This window comes from Delphinus delphis, chromosome 9, assembly GCF_949987515.2.
Source record: "Delphinus delphis chromosome 9, mDelDel1.2, whole genome shotgun sequence".
Lineage (NCBI taxonomy): Eukaryota > Metazoa > Chordata > Mammalia > Artiodactyla > Delphinidae > Delphinus > Delphinus delphis.
In genome coordinates, this window is record NC_082691.1 from 63,290,299 (window position 1) to 63,307,166 (window position 16,868).

The 16,868-nt window shown below is 38.0% G+C and overlaps 1 protein-coding gene across 5 annotated transcripts in view; it reads left to right on the forward strand.

The window, feature by feature from the left end:
• The window catches only part of AVL9 (AVL9 cell migration associated), a 92,963-nt gene that overhangs the window by 30,200 nt on the left and 45,895 nt on the right, over positions 1-16,868 (forward strand). For all 5 annotated transcript variants that reach the window (XM_060020691.1, XM_060020692.1, XM_060020690.1 and 2 more), the window contains exons 9-10: positions 3,831-3,900; positions 10,850-11,388. In XM_060020691.1, coding sequence (XP_059876674.1) covers positions 3,831-3,900; positions 10,850-11,388 — 609 coding nt within the window. The remainder of the gene's footprint in view (positions 1-3,830; positions 3,901-10,849; positions 11,389-16,868) is intronic.

The window sequence follows — 16,868 nt, forward strand, 5'->3', positions numbered from 1 at the left end:
ATCAAACCCATACCCCCTAGAGTGGAAGCACAGAGTCTTAACCACTGGTCCACCAAGGAAGTCCCGAAAACTCAATTTAAATTGACTTAAAAAATAAGGAAATGTATTGGCTCGCTTCAGACTTCAGAGTGGATTGACTGAATGGTTTGACAATGTATTTAAATACCTAGATTTTTTCCATCTCTTTGTTCTGTGGTCCACAGTGCTTGCTTTATCTTGAGCCTAACTTCCCTTGTAGTGTAGGATAACTGCCAACAGTAATTGAACTATGTGCTTCCTTAGCTATAACTGGTGGCAGAGATAATACCTCTTCGCACACCATTTAATAAGGATTCTTCCTGTCAATTCCTTTGGGCCTATGAGGCCATGTGCCTACCCAGAACCAATAATTGGTGCCAAAGAAACGCCTGTACTGATTGGCTTAAACCTGGGTTCCAGACCACTCTCTAGTACAAAGGGATGGGATTGCAATGATTTTAGATCAAAGATTTAGATGAGGGATTTTAGACCAAGAGTCTACACACTAGGCCCCAGGGCCAAATCTGGTCTACCACCTATTGTAAATAAAGTTTTATTGGAACATAGTTACAGCCATTCTTTTCCTTATTGTTTATGGCTGCTTTTGCATTACAGTGGAAGAGTTGAGTAGTTGGGACAGAGACCAAATGGCCCACAAATGAAAAATGCTTACTATCTGACCCTCTATAGAGAAGTTTGCTGACCTCTGGTTTAGAGTAATCAGGAGCCATCCCTGGATCTGTGGCCAGTTGTATACACTGTATTACTGTGCTCAGTAAAGTAGGGTGGAATGGATATTGGAGAGTCAGCCATTCACAATATCCAGTATATTTTGTTTCCATAAAAATGTTTATCCGTTTGGCCCAGTAATTGTTCTCTTAGAGGTTTAATTTCCAGAATTAATCTTAGTTGATGCAAAGCTCTATCTAAGAGATTCTTTCAGTCATTTTTAATAATGAATTATCAGTGACTAAGTATTGATTTATTTTGTATATAATTTCCAAACAACAAAAAAGATTCTGGGTGGGTTTTTTTTTATTGTTGTAAAGGTGTTTCATGGCATGTTAAGTGAAAAAAGTTTGCCCAGCTACATATCAAGCCCATGATTCCAATTTTATAATTAAATATATATTAATTGAAAAGAGTAGGAGGAAAGACAGCAACAGTGTGGTGAGAATATTGGCTATATTTTTAAGAAGGAAATACACTTTTCTGTATTCTAGCTTTCTGGATGAATATGTATTCTTTCTTCAAACAGAAAAAAAGTAAATTTTTAAAAAGTGAATGAAACTAACATGTACTAGTACAGTGTTTCAACCTTTCAAAATAGTTTATACTTGTAAAATACACATAACATATAATTAACCATCTTAACTATTTTTAAGTGTACAGTTTCATGGTGTTAAGTATGTTCCTGTTGTTGTACTATTATCATCCATCTTTAAAACTCTTTTCATTGTGCAAAACTGAAACTCTGTAGCCATTAAACACTAACTCCTCATTCTCCCTTTCTCCCACCTGCTGGCAACCACCCTTCTACTTTCTGTCTCTATGAATTGGGCTACTCTAGGTTCCTCATATAAATGAAATCATAAGTATTTGTTTTTGTGACTGGCTTATTTCACTTAGCATAGTGTCCTCAAGGTTCATCCATGTACAACAGATGTCCGAATTTCCTCCCTTTTTAAGGATGAATAATATTCCATGTATGTACATACCACATTTTGGCTGTCATGAATAATGCTGCTGTAAACATGGGTCTATGTATGTCTCTTCAAGACCTTGCTTTCAGTTTTTTGGAGTGTATACCCAGAAGTGGTATTGCTGGATCACATGGTAGTTCTATTTTTAATTTTTTGAGGAACTGCCATCTTTTCCACAGTAGCTAAATCACTTTACATTCCTAATAACAGCGCATAAGTGTTCCGATTTATTCTCATCCTCTCCAACACTGGTTATTTTCAGGTTTTTTGATAGTAGCCGTCCCTAATAGGTATGAGGTGATATCTCCTGGGTTTGATTTGCATTTTCCTAATGATTAGTTATGTTGAGCACCTTTTCATGTGCTTTTTGGCCACTTGCATATCTTCCTTGTAGAAATGTGTATCCAAGTCCTTTGCCCATTTTTAATCAGGTTTGTATTTTTTGTTGTTGAGTTGTAGGTTTCAAACTTTTTATTGCAACCCATAATAAAAAATGTTTTTCATTGAAACTTAGAGCACATGTGGATACATGTATCTGAAACAAAATTTTGCAAAATAATATTTAGCCTAGCCACATGCAGTGGCACTTATGATCAAGTAGACTTTATTTAATGTGGCAAATCACAGGTACACACTTTTTATATTGATTTAATAAAGTAAGGACATCTTTTAATGCAGTCTTGGTTTCTCTGTACTTGCAAAGCATTCAAATAAGCAATGTGTAAGGAGAGCACAGGAGATGATGGATGTTACGCTTTACTGGATATCACTTAGTGCCACTAAATGATTTAATGGTTTAAAAAAAGAAAAAACTCTCACCTGAGCAACTACATGCTTGTTTTTTTCCTCTAATTTAATTATCACCAGCATTAGTTTTAGTGCACTATCTAACTGAACCCTGTTCCGGATTAATTTTTGTCAATTTTTATTCTGAAAAATGTCAAACCTACAGGAAAGTTGATAGAGTAATATATAATGAACACTTTTATACCCTTCATCTGTGTTTATGAGTTGTTAACATTTTGCTTTTGCATTACATTGTTTTATATGTGTTCATTTTTCTCCCTGAATCATAATAATTTTAAAGTAATTTGTAGACACCATGGTACTTCATCCCTAAATACTTTAGGACAGCAGTCCCCAGCCTTTTTGGCACCAGGGACCAGTTTCACAGAAGACGGTATTTCCATGGATCGGAGGCGGGACAGGGGGGATGGTTCAGGCAGTACTGCGAGCAATGGGGAGTGGCATATGAAGCTTTCCTTGCTTGCTGGCTGCTCACCTCCTGCTGTGCAGCCCGATTCCTAACACGCCCTGGATATATTTCTTAAGAATAAGGGTGCATTCCCACAGACAAAATATCATTTTCACATTCAAGAAATTTAACATTGATATAATAAATGCTATCTAATGTACAGTCCATTTTCACATTTCCCCAGATGTCATAATAATGTCCTATAAGCTGGTTGGTTTTCTTAATCTGGAGACCAAGGATCATTTATTGCATTGTTAGCTTTCTTTAATCTCAAACAGTGCCACCACCTCGCTCTTTTTTTGTTTCTCTTTGTTTTTATGACATTGGCCTTTTAATTTTTTTTTTTTAAGAATCCAGATTAGTTGCATTATAGTATTAGATTTGTCTGATTGTTGTCACTAGTTTCAGATTAAATTTTTTTGGCAAGAATACAGGTGGTGGTGTGTCCTTCTCGGGGCATCACATCAGGAGCCCCATAACTGTTTGTATTATTATTGGCAATGTGAAATTTGATCATCTGATTCAGGTGGTGGTTGCCAGGTTTCTTTAAATTAGGTACTTGTTTTTTCTCTTTGCAATTAATAGGTAAACTGTGGGTTGATAAATTTGAAGATATGTGGATATCCTGTTGCCCAACAACCTTTCACAATAGTTTTAGCATCCATTGGTAATTTTTACCTGAACCATGATAGATGGCTTGGTGATTTTCTGATTCTATCATAAATTCTGTATGTTTTAGCTGTTACACTTCTGTAAAGAGTTTTCCCCTCTCCCTTCTTTTCTTTTTTCTTGTTTTAAAGTATCATTGTGGACTCATGGATTTTCTGATTTAATTTTGATTGACTCCATTTCAGGTTCTCTTTTATATTTCTCCAGTGAATAAATTGGTGGGTGCCCTGATGACAGTGTTATCCCTTTTTCCAGGTAAGAGCGTAGCGGTTTCTACTCTACCTTTTTATAATTTGTCCTGGACCTTTTTTTAAAAAATTAATTTATTTATTTTTGGCTGCATTGGGTCCTTGTTGCTGCGCGCGAGCTTTCCTTAGTTGCGGAGAGTGGGGGCTACTCTTCATTGCGGTGTGTGGGCATATCATTGTGGTGGCTTCTCTTGTTGCAGAGCACGGCTCTAGGTGTGCGAGCTTCAGTAGTTGTGGCACATAGGCTCAGTAGTTGTGGTGCTGGGCTTAGTTGCTCAGCGGCATGGTGGATCTTTCTGGACCAGGGCTTGAATCCGTGTCCCCTGCATTAGCAGGCGGATTCTTAACCATTGTACCACCAAGGAAGCCCTGTCCTGGACTTTGTTTTTTTAAATATTTATTTATTTTTATTATTTTGAATTTTATTTTATTTTTTATACAGCAGGTTCTTATTAGTTATCTATTTTATACATATTAGTATGTATACTTATTTATTTTTGGCTGCATCGGGTCTTCGTTGCTACCCACGGGCTTTCTGTAGTTGTGGTGAGCAGGGGTTATTCTTCGTTGTAGTGCGCGGGCTTCTCATTCCAGTGGCTTCTCTTATAACAGACCATGGGCTCTAGGCACGAGGGCTTCATAGTTGTGGCACATGGGCTCAGTAGTTGTGGCTTGCAGGCTCTTGAGTGCAGGCTCAGTAGTTGTGGCACACGGGCTTAGATGCTCCACTGCATGTGGGATCTTCCTTGACCAGAGCTCAACTCCATGTCCCCTGCATTGGTAGGCGGATTCTTAACCACTGCTCCACCAGGGAAGTCCATGAACCTTTTTTTTTTTTGGTCCATGAACCTTTGAATGATAAAAATTTTCAAGGAAAAAGTGGTTAGGGTTACCATTCTATTTTTTTTTCCTCCGGAAGTTTATTTATTTTTATTAAAAAAAATATTTATTTACTTATTTGGCTGCACTGGGTCTTAGTTGCAGCACATGGGATCTTTTAGTTGAGACATGGGGTAATCTTTTTTTTAATTAATTAATTTTTAAAAAATTTATTTTATTTTTGTCTGTGTTGGGTCTTCGTTGCTGCGCACAGGCTTTCCCTAGTTGCGGTGAGCATGGGCTACTCTTCATTGTGGTGCACAGGCTTCTCATTGCGGTGGATTCTCTTGTTGCAGAGCACAGTCTCTAGGTACACAGGCTTCAGTAGTTGTGGCTCACGGGTTCTAGAGCGCAGGCTCAGTAGTTGTGGCGCATGGGCTTAGTTGCTCCATGGCATGTGGGATCTTTCTGGACCAGAGCTCGAACCTGTGTCCACTGCATTGGCAGGCAAATTCTTAACCACTGTGCCACCAGGGAAGCGACATGAGGGAATCTATTAACTGTGGCATGTGGGATCTAGTTCCCTGACATTTTCACTTTGGCCATAGGTTTCTCTTTTGTCTGACATTTTCTTTTCTCTCTCGTTTTTTATTTTAATTTATTTTTTTATAAGCAGGTTATTATTAGACATCAATTATATACACATCAGTGTATACATGTCAATCCCAATCTCCCAATTCATCACACCAACACCACCCCACCCCCTGCTGCTTTCCCCCCTTGGTGTCCATACATTTGTTCTCTACATCTGTGTCTCTATTTCTGCCCAGCAAACTGGTTCATCTGTACCATCTTTCTAGGTTCCGCATATATGTGTTAATGTACAATATTTGTTTTTCTCTTTCTGACTTACTTCACTATGACAGTCTCTAGATCCACACAAGTCTCTACAAATGACCCAATTTCGTTCCTCTTTATGGCTAATATACCATTGTATATATGTACCACATATTCTTTATCCATTCGTCTGTTGATGGGCATTTAGGTTGCTTCCATGACCTGGCTGTTGTAAATAGTGCTGCAATGAACATTGGGGTGCATGTGTCTTTTTGAATTATGGTTTTCTCTGGATATATGCCCAGGAGTGGAATTGCTGGGTCATATGGTAATTCTATTTTTAATTTTTTAAGGAACCTCCATACTGTTCTCCATAATGGCTGTATCAATTTACAGTCCCACCAACAGTGCAAGAGGGTTCCCTTTTCTCCACACCCTCTCCAGCATTTGTTGTTTGTAGTTTTCCTGATGATGCCCATGCTAACTGGTGTGAGGTGACACCTCATTGCATTTCTCTAATAATTAGTGATGTTGAGCTGCTTTTCATGTGCCTCTTGGTCATCTGTATGTCTTCTTTGGAGAAATGTCTATTTAGGTCTTCTGCCCATTTTTGGATTGGGTTGTTCGTATTTTTAATATTGAGCTGCATGAGCTATTTATTTATATATTTTGGAGATTAATCCTTTGTCCATTGATTTGTTTGCAAATATTTTCTCCCTATCTGAGTGTTGTCTTTTGCTCTTGTTTGTGGTTTCCTTTGCTGTGCAAAAGCTTTTAAGTTTCATTAGGTCCCATTTGTTTATTTTTGTTTTTATTTCCATTACTCTAGGAAGTGGATCAAAAAAAGATCTTGCTGTGATTTATGTCAAAGAGTGTTCTTCCTATGTTTACCTCTGAGTTTTACAGTGTCCAGTCTTACATTTAGGTCTCTACTCCATTTTGAGTTTAGTTTTGTGTATGGTGTTAGAGAGTGTTCTAATTTCATTCTTTTACATGTAGCTGTCCAGTTTTCCCATCACCATTTATTGAAGAGACCGTCTTTTCTCCATTGTGTATCCTTGCCTCATTTGTCATAGATTAGTTGACTGTAGGTGCGTGGATTTATCTCTGGGCTTTCTATCTTGTTCCATTGATCTATATCTCTGTTTATGTGCCAGTACCATATTGTCTTGATTACTGTAGCTTTGTAGTACAGTCTGAAGTCAGGGAGTCTGATTCCTCCAGCTCTGTTTTTTTCCCCTCAAGACTGCTTTGGCTATTCAGGGTCTTTTGTATCTCCATACAAATTTTAAGATTTTTTGTTCTAGTTTTGTAAAAAATGCCATTGGTAATTTGATAGGGATTGCACTGAATCTGTAGATTGCTTTGGGCAGTATAGTCATTTTCACATTATTGATTCTTCCAATCCAAGAACGTGGTATATCTCTCCATCTGTTTGTATCATCTTTAATTTCTTTCATCAGTGTCTTATACTTTGCTGCATACAGGTCTTTTGTCTCATTAGGTAGGTTTATTCCTAGGTATTTTATTCTTTTTGTTGCAATGGTAAATGGGAGTGTTTCCTTAATTTCTCTTTCAGATTTTTCATCATTAGTGTATGGGAATGCAAGATATTTCTGTGCATTAATTTTGTATCCTGCAACTTTACCAAATTCATTGATTAGCTCTAGTAGTTTTCTGGTGGCATCCTTAGGATTCTGTATGTATAGTATCATGTCATCTGCAAACTGACAATTTTACTTCTTCTTTTCCAATTTGTATTCCTTTTATTTCTTTTTCTTCTCTGATTGCCATGGCTGGGACTTCCAAAACTATGTTGAATAAGTGGCAAGGCTGGACATCCTTGTCTTGTTCCTGATCTTAGAGGAAATGCTTTCAGTTTTTCACCATTGAGAATGATGTTTCCTATGGGCTTGTCGTATATGGCCTTTATTATGTTGAAGTAGGTTCCCTCTATGCCCACTTTGTGGAGAGTTTCTTTCATAAATGGGTGTTGAATTTTGTCAAAAGCTTTTTCTGCATCTATTGAGATGATCATATGGTTTTTATTCTTCAACTTGTTAATATGGTGTATCACATTGATTGATTTGCATATATTGAAGAATCCTTGCATCCCTGGGATAAATCCCACTCAATCATGGGGGTGTTGGTCACTTAACATCCTTTTAATTTGTTGTTGGGTTCTGTTTGCTAGTATTTTGTTGAGGATTTCTGCATCTATATTCATCAGTGATATTGGTCTGTAATTTTTTTTTTTTTTTTTTTTGTGGTATGCGGGCCTCTCACTGTTGTGGCCTCTCCCGTTGCGGAGCACAGGCTCCGGACGCGCAGGATCAGCGGCCATGGCTCACGGGCCCAACCGCTCCGCGGCATGTGGGATCCTCCCGGACCAGGGAACGAACCCGCATCCCCTGCATAGGCAGGCTGACTCTCAACCACTGTACCACCAGGGAAGCCCCCTCTGCAGTTTTTTGGAAGAGTTTGAGAAGCATGGGTGTTAGCTCTTCTCTAAATGTTTGATAGAATTCACCTGTGAAGCCATCTGATCCTGGACTTGTGTTAGTTGGAAGATTTTTAATCACAGTTTCAATTTCATTACTTGTGATTGGTCTGTTCATTTCTGCGGTGTCTCTTGTAACATCTCCTTTTTCATTTCTGATTTTATTGATCTGAGTCCTCTCCTTCTTTTTCTTCATCAGTCTGGCTAATGGTTTATCAATTTTGTTTATCTTCTCAAAGAACCAGCTTTTAGATTTATTGATCTTTGCTATTGTTTTCTTTGTTTCTATTTCATTTATTTCTGCTCTGATCTTTATGATTTATTTCCTTCTGCTAACTTTGGGTGTAAGGTTAGATTGTTTATTTGAGATGTTTCTTGTTTCTTTTTGTTTGTTTGTTTCTTGTTTCTTGATGTAGGATTGTATAGCTATAAACTTCCCTCTTAGAACTGCTTTTGCTGCATACCATGGGTTTTGGATCGTTGTGTTTTCATTGTCATGTGTCTCTAGGTGTTTTTTGATTTCCTCTTTGATTTCTTCAGTGATCTCTTGGTTATTTAGTAACGTATTGTTTAGCCCCTCCATGTGTTTGTGTTTTTTACCTTTGTTTCCCTGTAATTGATTTCTGATCTCATAGCCTTGTGGTCAGAAAAGATGCTTGATATGATTTCAATTTTCTTAAATTTACTGAGGCTTGATTTGTGACCCAAGATGTGATCTATGCTGGAGAATGTTCTGTGCGCACTTGAGAAGAAAGTGTAATCTCCTGTTTTTGGATGGAATGTCCTATAAATATCAATTAAATCTATCTGGTCTACTGTGTCATTTAAAGGTTGTGTTTCCTTATTAATTTTCTGTCTGACTGATCTGTCCAGTGGTGTAAGTGAGGTGTTAAAGTCCCCCACTGTTACTGTTACTGTTGATTTCCTCTTTTACAGCTGTTAGCAGTTGCCTTATGTGTTGAAGTGCTCCTAGGTTGGTTGCATATATATTTATAATTGTTATATCTTCTTCTTGGATTGATCCCTTGATCATCATGTAGTGTCCTTCCTTGTCTCTTGTAACATTCTTTATTTTAAAGTCTATTTTATCTGATATGAGTATTGCTACTCCAGCTTTCTTTTGATTTCCATTTGCATGGAATATCTTTTTACATCCCCTCACTTTCAGTCTGTATGTATCCCTAGGTCTGAAGTGGGTCTCTTGTAGACATCATATATGTGGGTCTTGTTTTTGTATCCATTCAGCGAGCCTTTGTCTTTTGGTTGGGGCTTTTAATCCATTCACATTTAAGGTAATTATCAATATGTATGTTCCTATGACCATTTTCTTAATTGTTTTGGGTTTGTTTCTGTAAGTCCTTTTCTTCTCTTGTGTTTCCCACTTAGCAAAGTTCCGTTAGCGTTTGTTGTTGAGCTGGTTTGGTGGTGCTGAAATCTCTTAGCTTTTGCTTGTCTGTAAAGCTTTTGATTTCTCTGTGGAATCTGAATGAGATCCTTGCCAGGTAGAGTAGTCTTGGTTGTAGGTTCTTCCCTTTCAACACTTTAAATATGTAGTGCCACTCCCTGCTGGCTTGTAGAGTTTCTGCTGAGAAATCAGCTGTTAATGTTTCATGAATTCCCTTGTATGCTATTTGTCGTTTTTCCCTTGTTGCTTTTAATAATTTTTCTTTGTCTTTAATTTTTGTCAACTTGATTACTATGTGTCTCGGTGTGTTTCTCCCTGTGTCTATCCTGCCTGGGACTCTGCGCTTCCTGGACTTGGGTGGCTATTTCCTTTCCCATGTTAGGGAAGTTTTTGACTCTAATCTCTTCAAATAATTTTTCGGGTCCTTTCTCTCTCTCTTCTCCTTCCGGGACCCCTATTATGCAAATGTTACTGCGTTTAATGTTGTCCCAGAGGTCTCTTAGACTGTCTTCACTTCTTTTCATTCTTTTTTCTTTATTCTGTTCCACAGCAGTGAATTCCACCATTCTGTCTTCCAGGTCATTTATCCGTTCTTCTGCCTCAGTTATTCTACTATTGATTCCTTCTAGTGTATTTTTCATTTCAGTTACTGTATTGTTCATCTCTGTTTGCTCCTTAATTCTTCTAGGTCTTTGTTAAACATTTCTTGCATCTTCTCGATCTTTGCCTCCATTCTTTTTCTGAGGTCCTGGATCATCTTCACTATCATCATTCTGAATTCTTTTTCTGGAAAGTTGCCTATCTCCACTTCATGTAGTTGTTTTTCTGGGGTTTTATTTTGTTCCTTCATCTGGTACATAGTCCTCTGCCTTTTCATCTTGTCTATCTTTCTGTGAATGTAGTTTTTGTTCCACAGGCTGCAGGATTGTAATTCTTCTTGCTTCTGTTCTCTGTTCTCTTTTTTCTCATTGAAATTTGTGCAAGCATAGCTTATTAAAATTTTTATAGGAGAGTTCCACTATTTTGATTGTATTTTTTTTATTTTTATTTTTTTTTTTATACAGCAGGTTCTTATTAGTTATCTACTTTGTACATACTAGTGTGTACATGTCAATCCCAATCTTCCAATTCATCCCACCACCACCCCCACGTCCCACATTCCCCCCTTGGTGTCCATACATTTGTTGTCTACATCTGTGTCTCTACTTCTGACTTGCAAACCGGTTCATCTGTACCATTTTTCTAGATTCCACATATATGTGTTAATATACGATATTTGTATGTCTCTTCTGACTTACTTCAAGGGAGTTCCAGTATTTAAAGCAGAATATACAACTCTTGTTTTTCCTTTACCTTATTATGAGCCAAACTGTTCACCAATATTGTATGTTTTAGGCATGATTGAACATGGTCTCAGTGATAGTTCTCAATATAGACCCCGAAAGAGTATGTCTGAAGATGTTGGGCTTCAAGAAAGTAATCCCACTGAAGATGAGTTTGTTTCTATGCCTGCTCCTGACATTTCAAATACCAACTTGGAAACTGTTGAGAAAATCATGATGAGAAACCATGGAAGAGATGCTGCCATGAAGACTGAAGAGCCTTTTTTCCAGGTAGATGATGACAGCAGTGAAGGACAGGAACCCAATGACAGCAATCAATATTTGAAACCTCCTTCTCGCCCATCTCCAGAGTCTTCAGAAAGTGACTGGGAGACCTTGGATCCTAGTGTCTTAGAGGACTCCTCCTTGAAAGAAAGAGAACAGGTGGGATCAGAACAGACAAACTCATTTCCAAAGGACTCTTTGCCCTCAGACAGTCCTCCGATTACTGTACAACCTCAAGCTAACACAGGCCAGGTAGTCCTGATACCAGGGATAATTTCTGGTTTGGAAGAGGACCAGTATGGCATGCCCCTGGCCATCTTCACAAAGGTAAGGTTTAAAATGCTTTATTAAGGCCCTTAAGGATATAACAAAATCCTCTTAGAATTTAACTTTTAGTGTTAAACACATTTTCAGTCTGAAAATTTTTCTTTGACTGTAAAATACACAGTGCTTTGGCATCTGTGACCATAGTGTAAGGCTACAGAGAATTAATTCAGGGGATTTTGAGGTCACCAATCACTGTATTTGGCCTGTTTTTAATTATTCAGGTTTATCTTTGGTGGGGGAGGAGACAGTCTTGATTACATTAAATGAATGTATATTAAAATACGACAATTCCAAAAGCTACAAAAAAGCTTAGATGGCTAACGTAAATTTTAGCACCCCTCATAGGTATAATATAGTGTTTTGGTTAACTTGCCCTAAAAACTATTTTTTAATCTTTTTATGAAAAAACATTCAAAATGCATTTATGATTTAACTTAAACACAACGTAGTAAATCTAATTGAATCTTTGAGCCAGTATCTTATGTCCTAGGGTATCATTTCTTAATTTCAGGAATATTTTAGGATTCTGGAAGCGACATTTGGGTTCTTTTGATTTTTCATTCTACTCACGAGAAACTCCTTATTTTATTGCCATTCATGAATTAGTTTTCAAAATGGAGCAGAAGAAAAAAAATCCCCTTTTTTTTAAAAAAAAAAATAAAATTTATTTATTTATTTATGGCTGCATTGGGTTTTCACTAATGTGAGCAGGCTTCCTCTAGTTGCAGCGAGCAGGGGCTATTCTTCATTGTGGTGCGTGGGTTTCTCATTGCGGTGGGTTCTCTTGCTGCGGAGCATGGGCTCTAAGCGCGCGGCCTTCAGTAGTTGTGGCAGATGGGCTTAGTTGTTCCACGCTATGTGGAATCTTCTCGGATCAGGAATCGAACCAGTGTCTCCTGTATGTTTCATTTTTTAGTCAAAAAGTATTTATTGCCTTCCTATGTGCTAGGCTCGTACTAGGTTCTAAATTCTTGCAACCATGGTCTTGCAATCTACCATGAAAGACAGATACATCTGTCCAGTAACTAGAGCAATGTTTTATGATTTCCCTAAGTACCTTCCTTTATGCCTGAAGTAAAAGAAATTGGATAGTATTGACTTGAACATGTATTTCCACTATATGATAAATTCTTTCTGGGTGTATTCAGTTTTACAAATAAGTACTTGCCCCAAGTCAGTGTTGCTGAATAGTTAACAGAAAATGCTGTCTTTGTTCATTTTGTGACCTGTTAGGGGATGCTGAAATTATCTTAATTGGTTTCCTGATTGAACTAATGCACATTTTCTTAAAACTGGGATTCAGGAGCCTGGGGAGAAAACTCAGGGCTCTCAAACTACTGAGTATACTCAATAGACGCAAATTGTGGGTTTTCTGAATTCATATGTGAGTGTCATGACTGCCTGTACTTTTTGGAGCCCTTACTTTGCTGCTTCACCCACCCACTCTAATTTTTATCACTGTGGAGATATCAAGAGGGAGGGATTTTGTTTTTGTCTGCCAGGTTGCTGAATTAAAGCAATGTTAATGTGTTCCGTGTGCTGTTAATAAAGTGTTTGGCAGAATATTCTTTTTGTGTCCATTATACCAGTACTGAATATATGATGGGCTTACCACCATCATTATGGTAAATTAAACTTTTTTTTTGGTTTTATGTTTTATTGTGTGATGATTCAAATCTAACTTGTTTAATCACAGTTTCAAATACAATCGCTGATTCTTTCATGTCAGTAGCTTTCAAATATGGAATATACTTAAAAGTGAATTGCCTTTAGGCTTTTTTTCTCTTGAAGATGAGAGTACAAGTAAAAATACTTGTACAGAAGAACTACGTTAAAAAGCATATTTAAAAATATATATATTATTTATTTATTTATTTTTGGCTGTGTTGGGTCTTCGTTGCCGCACATGGGGTTTCTTTATTTGTGGTGAACGGGGGTTACTCTTTGTTGTGGTGTGCGGGCTTCTCATTGCAGTGGCTTCTCTTGTTGAGGAGCACGGGCTCTAGGTGCATGGGCTCAGTAGTTGTGGCTCACGGGCTCTGGAGTGCAGGCTCAGGAGTTGTGGCACATGGGCTTAGTTGCTTTGTGGCATGTGGGATCTTCCCGGACCAGGGCTCAAACCTGTGTCCCCTGCATTGGCAGGAGGATTCTTAACCACTGCACCACCAGGGAAGCCCACAGTTTGCAACTGTTTTAGCAAAACAGTTATATATGAAAGAATTAAAAGTATATGTAGTTGGAAACCAAAATTTTTTTCTGCCATATGTATTAAACTGCTTTATGTATTGCTTCTGAGTTTATATTTGGTTTGCTTGCTTACAGGGTATCATATTCAAATTTAGGGAACCTACAGATAACTTGTGACTAGCTAAAAAGTAATGGATGCATGTTTTTTAGTTTTATTTAAGTGTCACTATACTATTTTTTTTCCTCTCAACATTGTTTTTAGTTCATCCGTAATTTTGCATGAAGTCGTGTATTATTATTCCTCTGTAGTTTTCTGTTTTCGGCTCTTCTGTAGCTTACGAATTCTGTGGATGGACATCTACATTGTTTTCAGTTTCTGGCTACTACAAATAATGCTTCTATGAAATTCTTATTTGGAAATCTTGGCTGTATACATGCAAGCATTTCTTTAGGATTCAGTACCTAGAAGTGGGAATACTGGATTACAGGGAATGGGTATGTTAGCTTTACTAGAATAATTCCAAACTGTTTTCTAAAGTGGTTGTGACAGTTTCCATTCCCATAGCAGTGGTTAAGAGTTCCCATTGTTTCACATTCTTACCAACACTTGTTATTGTCAAACTTCCTAATACTTAGCCAATCTGGTAGTATCTTCTGGCTCTTAGTTTGTAATTTTTTTTCAGTAGTCACTGTTGAGGTTGAGCATCTTTTCATGTTCTTCTTAACCATTTGGATTTCCCTTTGTGTAGTAATTGTTCAAAGCTTCTGGGTTGTTTCCCTTGTTGTCACTGATTTATGGGACTTAAAGCTTTGTAGTTTTGGCTTTCACATTTTGGGTTTTATCTACCTGGAATTAATTTTTGTGTATGGTTGAGAAAGGGAGTCTGTCTCTGTGCTTTTTGTTGTTTCATTGGTGTATCTGTCCCTGCGTCAGTCCTGCATTGTGTTAATTACCATGTATGTTGAGTCAGGCAGAGATTCCTCTCTTGCTATTGTTCTTCAAGAGTTTCTTAGCCCTTTGCATTTCCACATTAATTTTAGGATCAACTTAAGTTCTCACTCACAGAGGTTGAGATTTTGAGAGATTACCTTTAAACGCTAGATAAAATTTTGTAGAGAACTGACATCCCTGCAGTATGGAGGCTTCCAGTTCATGAACATGCTTATCATCCCTGAACAGAGGAGAGATGAGAAAATGCCAGTTGGTCCTGATGGCATTGTAGCCCTTCCCAAGTCGCAATGGAGAAGGCACTATGCTTTTGCAGCTCTCTAGCAGATCAGCTCACAACAGGTTTGCCAGATTTACCAAGCTGAGGTGTGTTTTTTGACGTTATTTGTTTTTTAGTTTTAATTGTGGTTTAAAAAAAAAAACAACATAAGGTTTATCTTTACCATTTTTAAAAAATTTATTTTTATTTTTTTCTTTATTCTTGGCTGCATTGGGTCTTTGTTGTGTGTGGGCTTTCTCTAGTTGCGGTGAGCGGGGGCTACTCTTCGTTGCGGTGTGTGGGCTTCTCATTGCAGTGGCTTCTCTTGTTGTGGAGCATGGGCTCTAGGGACACGGGCTTCAGTAGTTGTGGCACGTGGGCCTAGTAGTTGTGGCTCACAGGCTCTAGAGCTCAGGCTTTAGTAGTTGTGGTGCATGGGCTTAGTTGCTTTGCGGCATGTGGGATCTTCCCAGACCAGGGCTCGAACCTGTGTCCCCTGCATTGGCCGGCAGATTCTTAACCACTGTGCCACGAGGGAAGCCCCATCTGTACCATTTTTTTAAATTAATCAATTAATTTATTTATTTTTGGCTGTGTTGTGTCTTCGTTTCTGTGTGAGGGCTTTCTCTAGTTGTGGTAAGCGGGGGCCACTCTTCATCGCGGTGTGTGGGCCTCTCACTATCGCGGCCTCTCCTGTTGCGGAGCACAGGCTCCAGACGCGCAGGCTGAGAAGTTGTGGTTCATGGGCCTAGTTGCTCCGCGGCATGTGGGATCTTCCCAGACCAGGGCTCAGACCTGTGTCCCCTGCATTAGCAGACAGATTCTCAACCACTGTGCCACCAGGGAAGCCCATCTCTACCATTTTTAAGTGCACAATTCAGTGGTGTTAAGTGTATTCTCATGGTTGTACTACAGATGTCTAGAACTTTCTCATCTTGCAAAACTGAAACTCTATAACCTTTAAACCACAACTCCCCATTCTCCCCTCACCCCAGCTCTTGTCACCCATCATTGTTTCCATGAACTTGACTACTTTAAAATACCTTACATAAGTGGAATCATAATACAGCATTTATCTTTTTGTGACTGTCCTCTTTCAGTTAACATAATGTCCTCAAGGTTCATCCATGTTGTAGCATATGATAGGATTTCCTTCCTCCTCAAGGCTGAATAATATTCCATTGTACGTATATACCACATTTTCTTTATCCATTTATCCATCGATGGACGTATGGGTTGCTTCTACCTTTTGCCTATTTTGAGTAGTGTGGCTGTGAGCATAGGTGTGCAGATATCTCTTCAATTTTCTTTTTTTTTTTAACCATTATATACTGCAGCTCCAAATGTGGAAGTTAAAGCATCCTAGAAAAGTGGAAAGCCATGGTGAGTTTGGCTGTAGAGGCTGCTCTATGTGAAAGTACCCAGGCTCTTGCTGCCACCAGGCACTGAAGACCTTTAAAAGATTTAGGCTAAATTGACCATCGTTAAAAGTAATGATGGCAAAATTTTAAGACCATTTTGATCTACTATTTAAAATAACTTTATAAATACGTAATACTTTCACATGGTTCAATATTCAAAAGGTTCCAAAGCATCTATAATAAAAAGTCTCTCTCATTCCATACCCTGCTATTCAGTTGCTCTCTCCAGGGGCAACCAACCTTATCTATATCTTTTTTTTTTTTTTTAAGCAAAATATTCCTTGGAGATGAACTTCATCACTCGCTGCAGTGTGTTCCATCATATAGAAGAACATTTATTCATTGCCCTGTTCATGAATAGTTAGGGTTCCTGTCTTCTGCAATGATAAGCAATGCTGCAATAAATAACTTTTTACAAATCCCACACATGAACAGGTGTATCTGTAGGGTAAATTACAAGAAGTAAAATGTTGGGTCAAAGAATATATGTATGTATAATATTTTAGGGAAATTTTTTTTCATATTTTTAAAAAGCTTTGAACTATTGATTTTTTTAAAAAAAAACACATTCTTAGTTTTCATGCTGTTATAGACTTAGCCAAGAATTCCACTGTTGACGGTAGACTTTTCTTCTCTAACAGAATCAATTATGAAATGCAATACT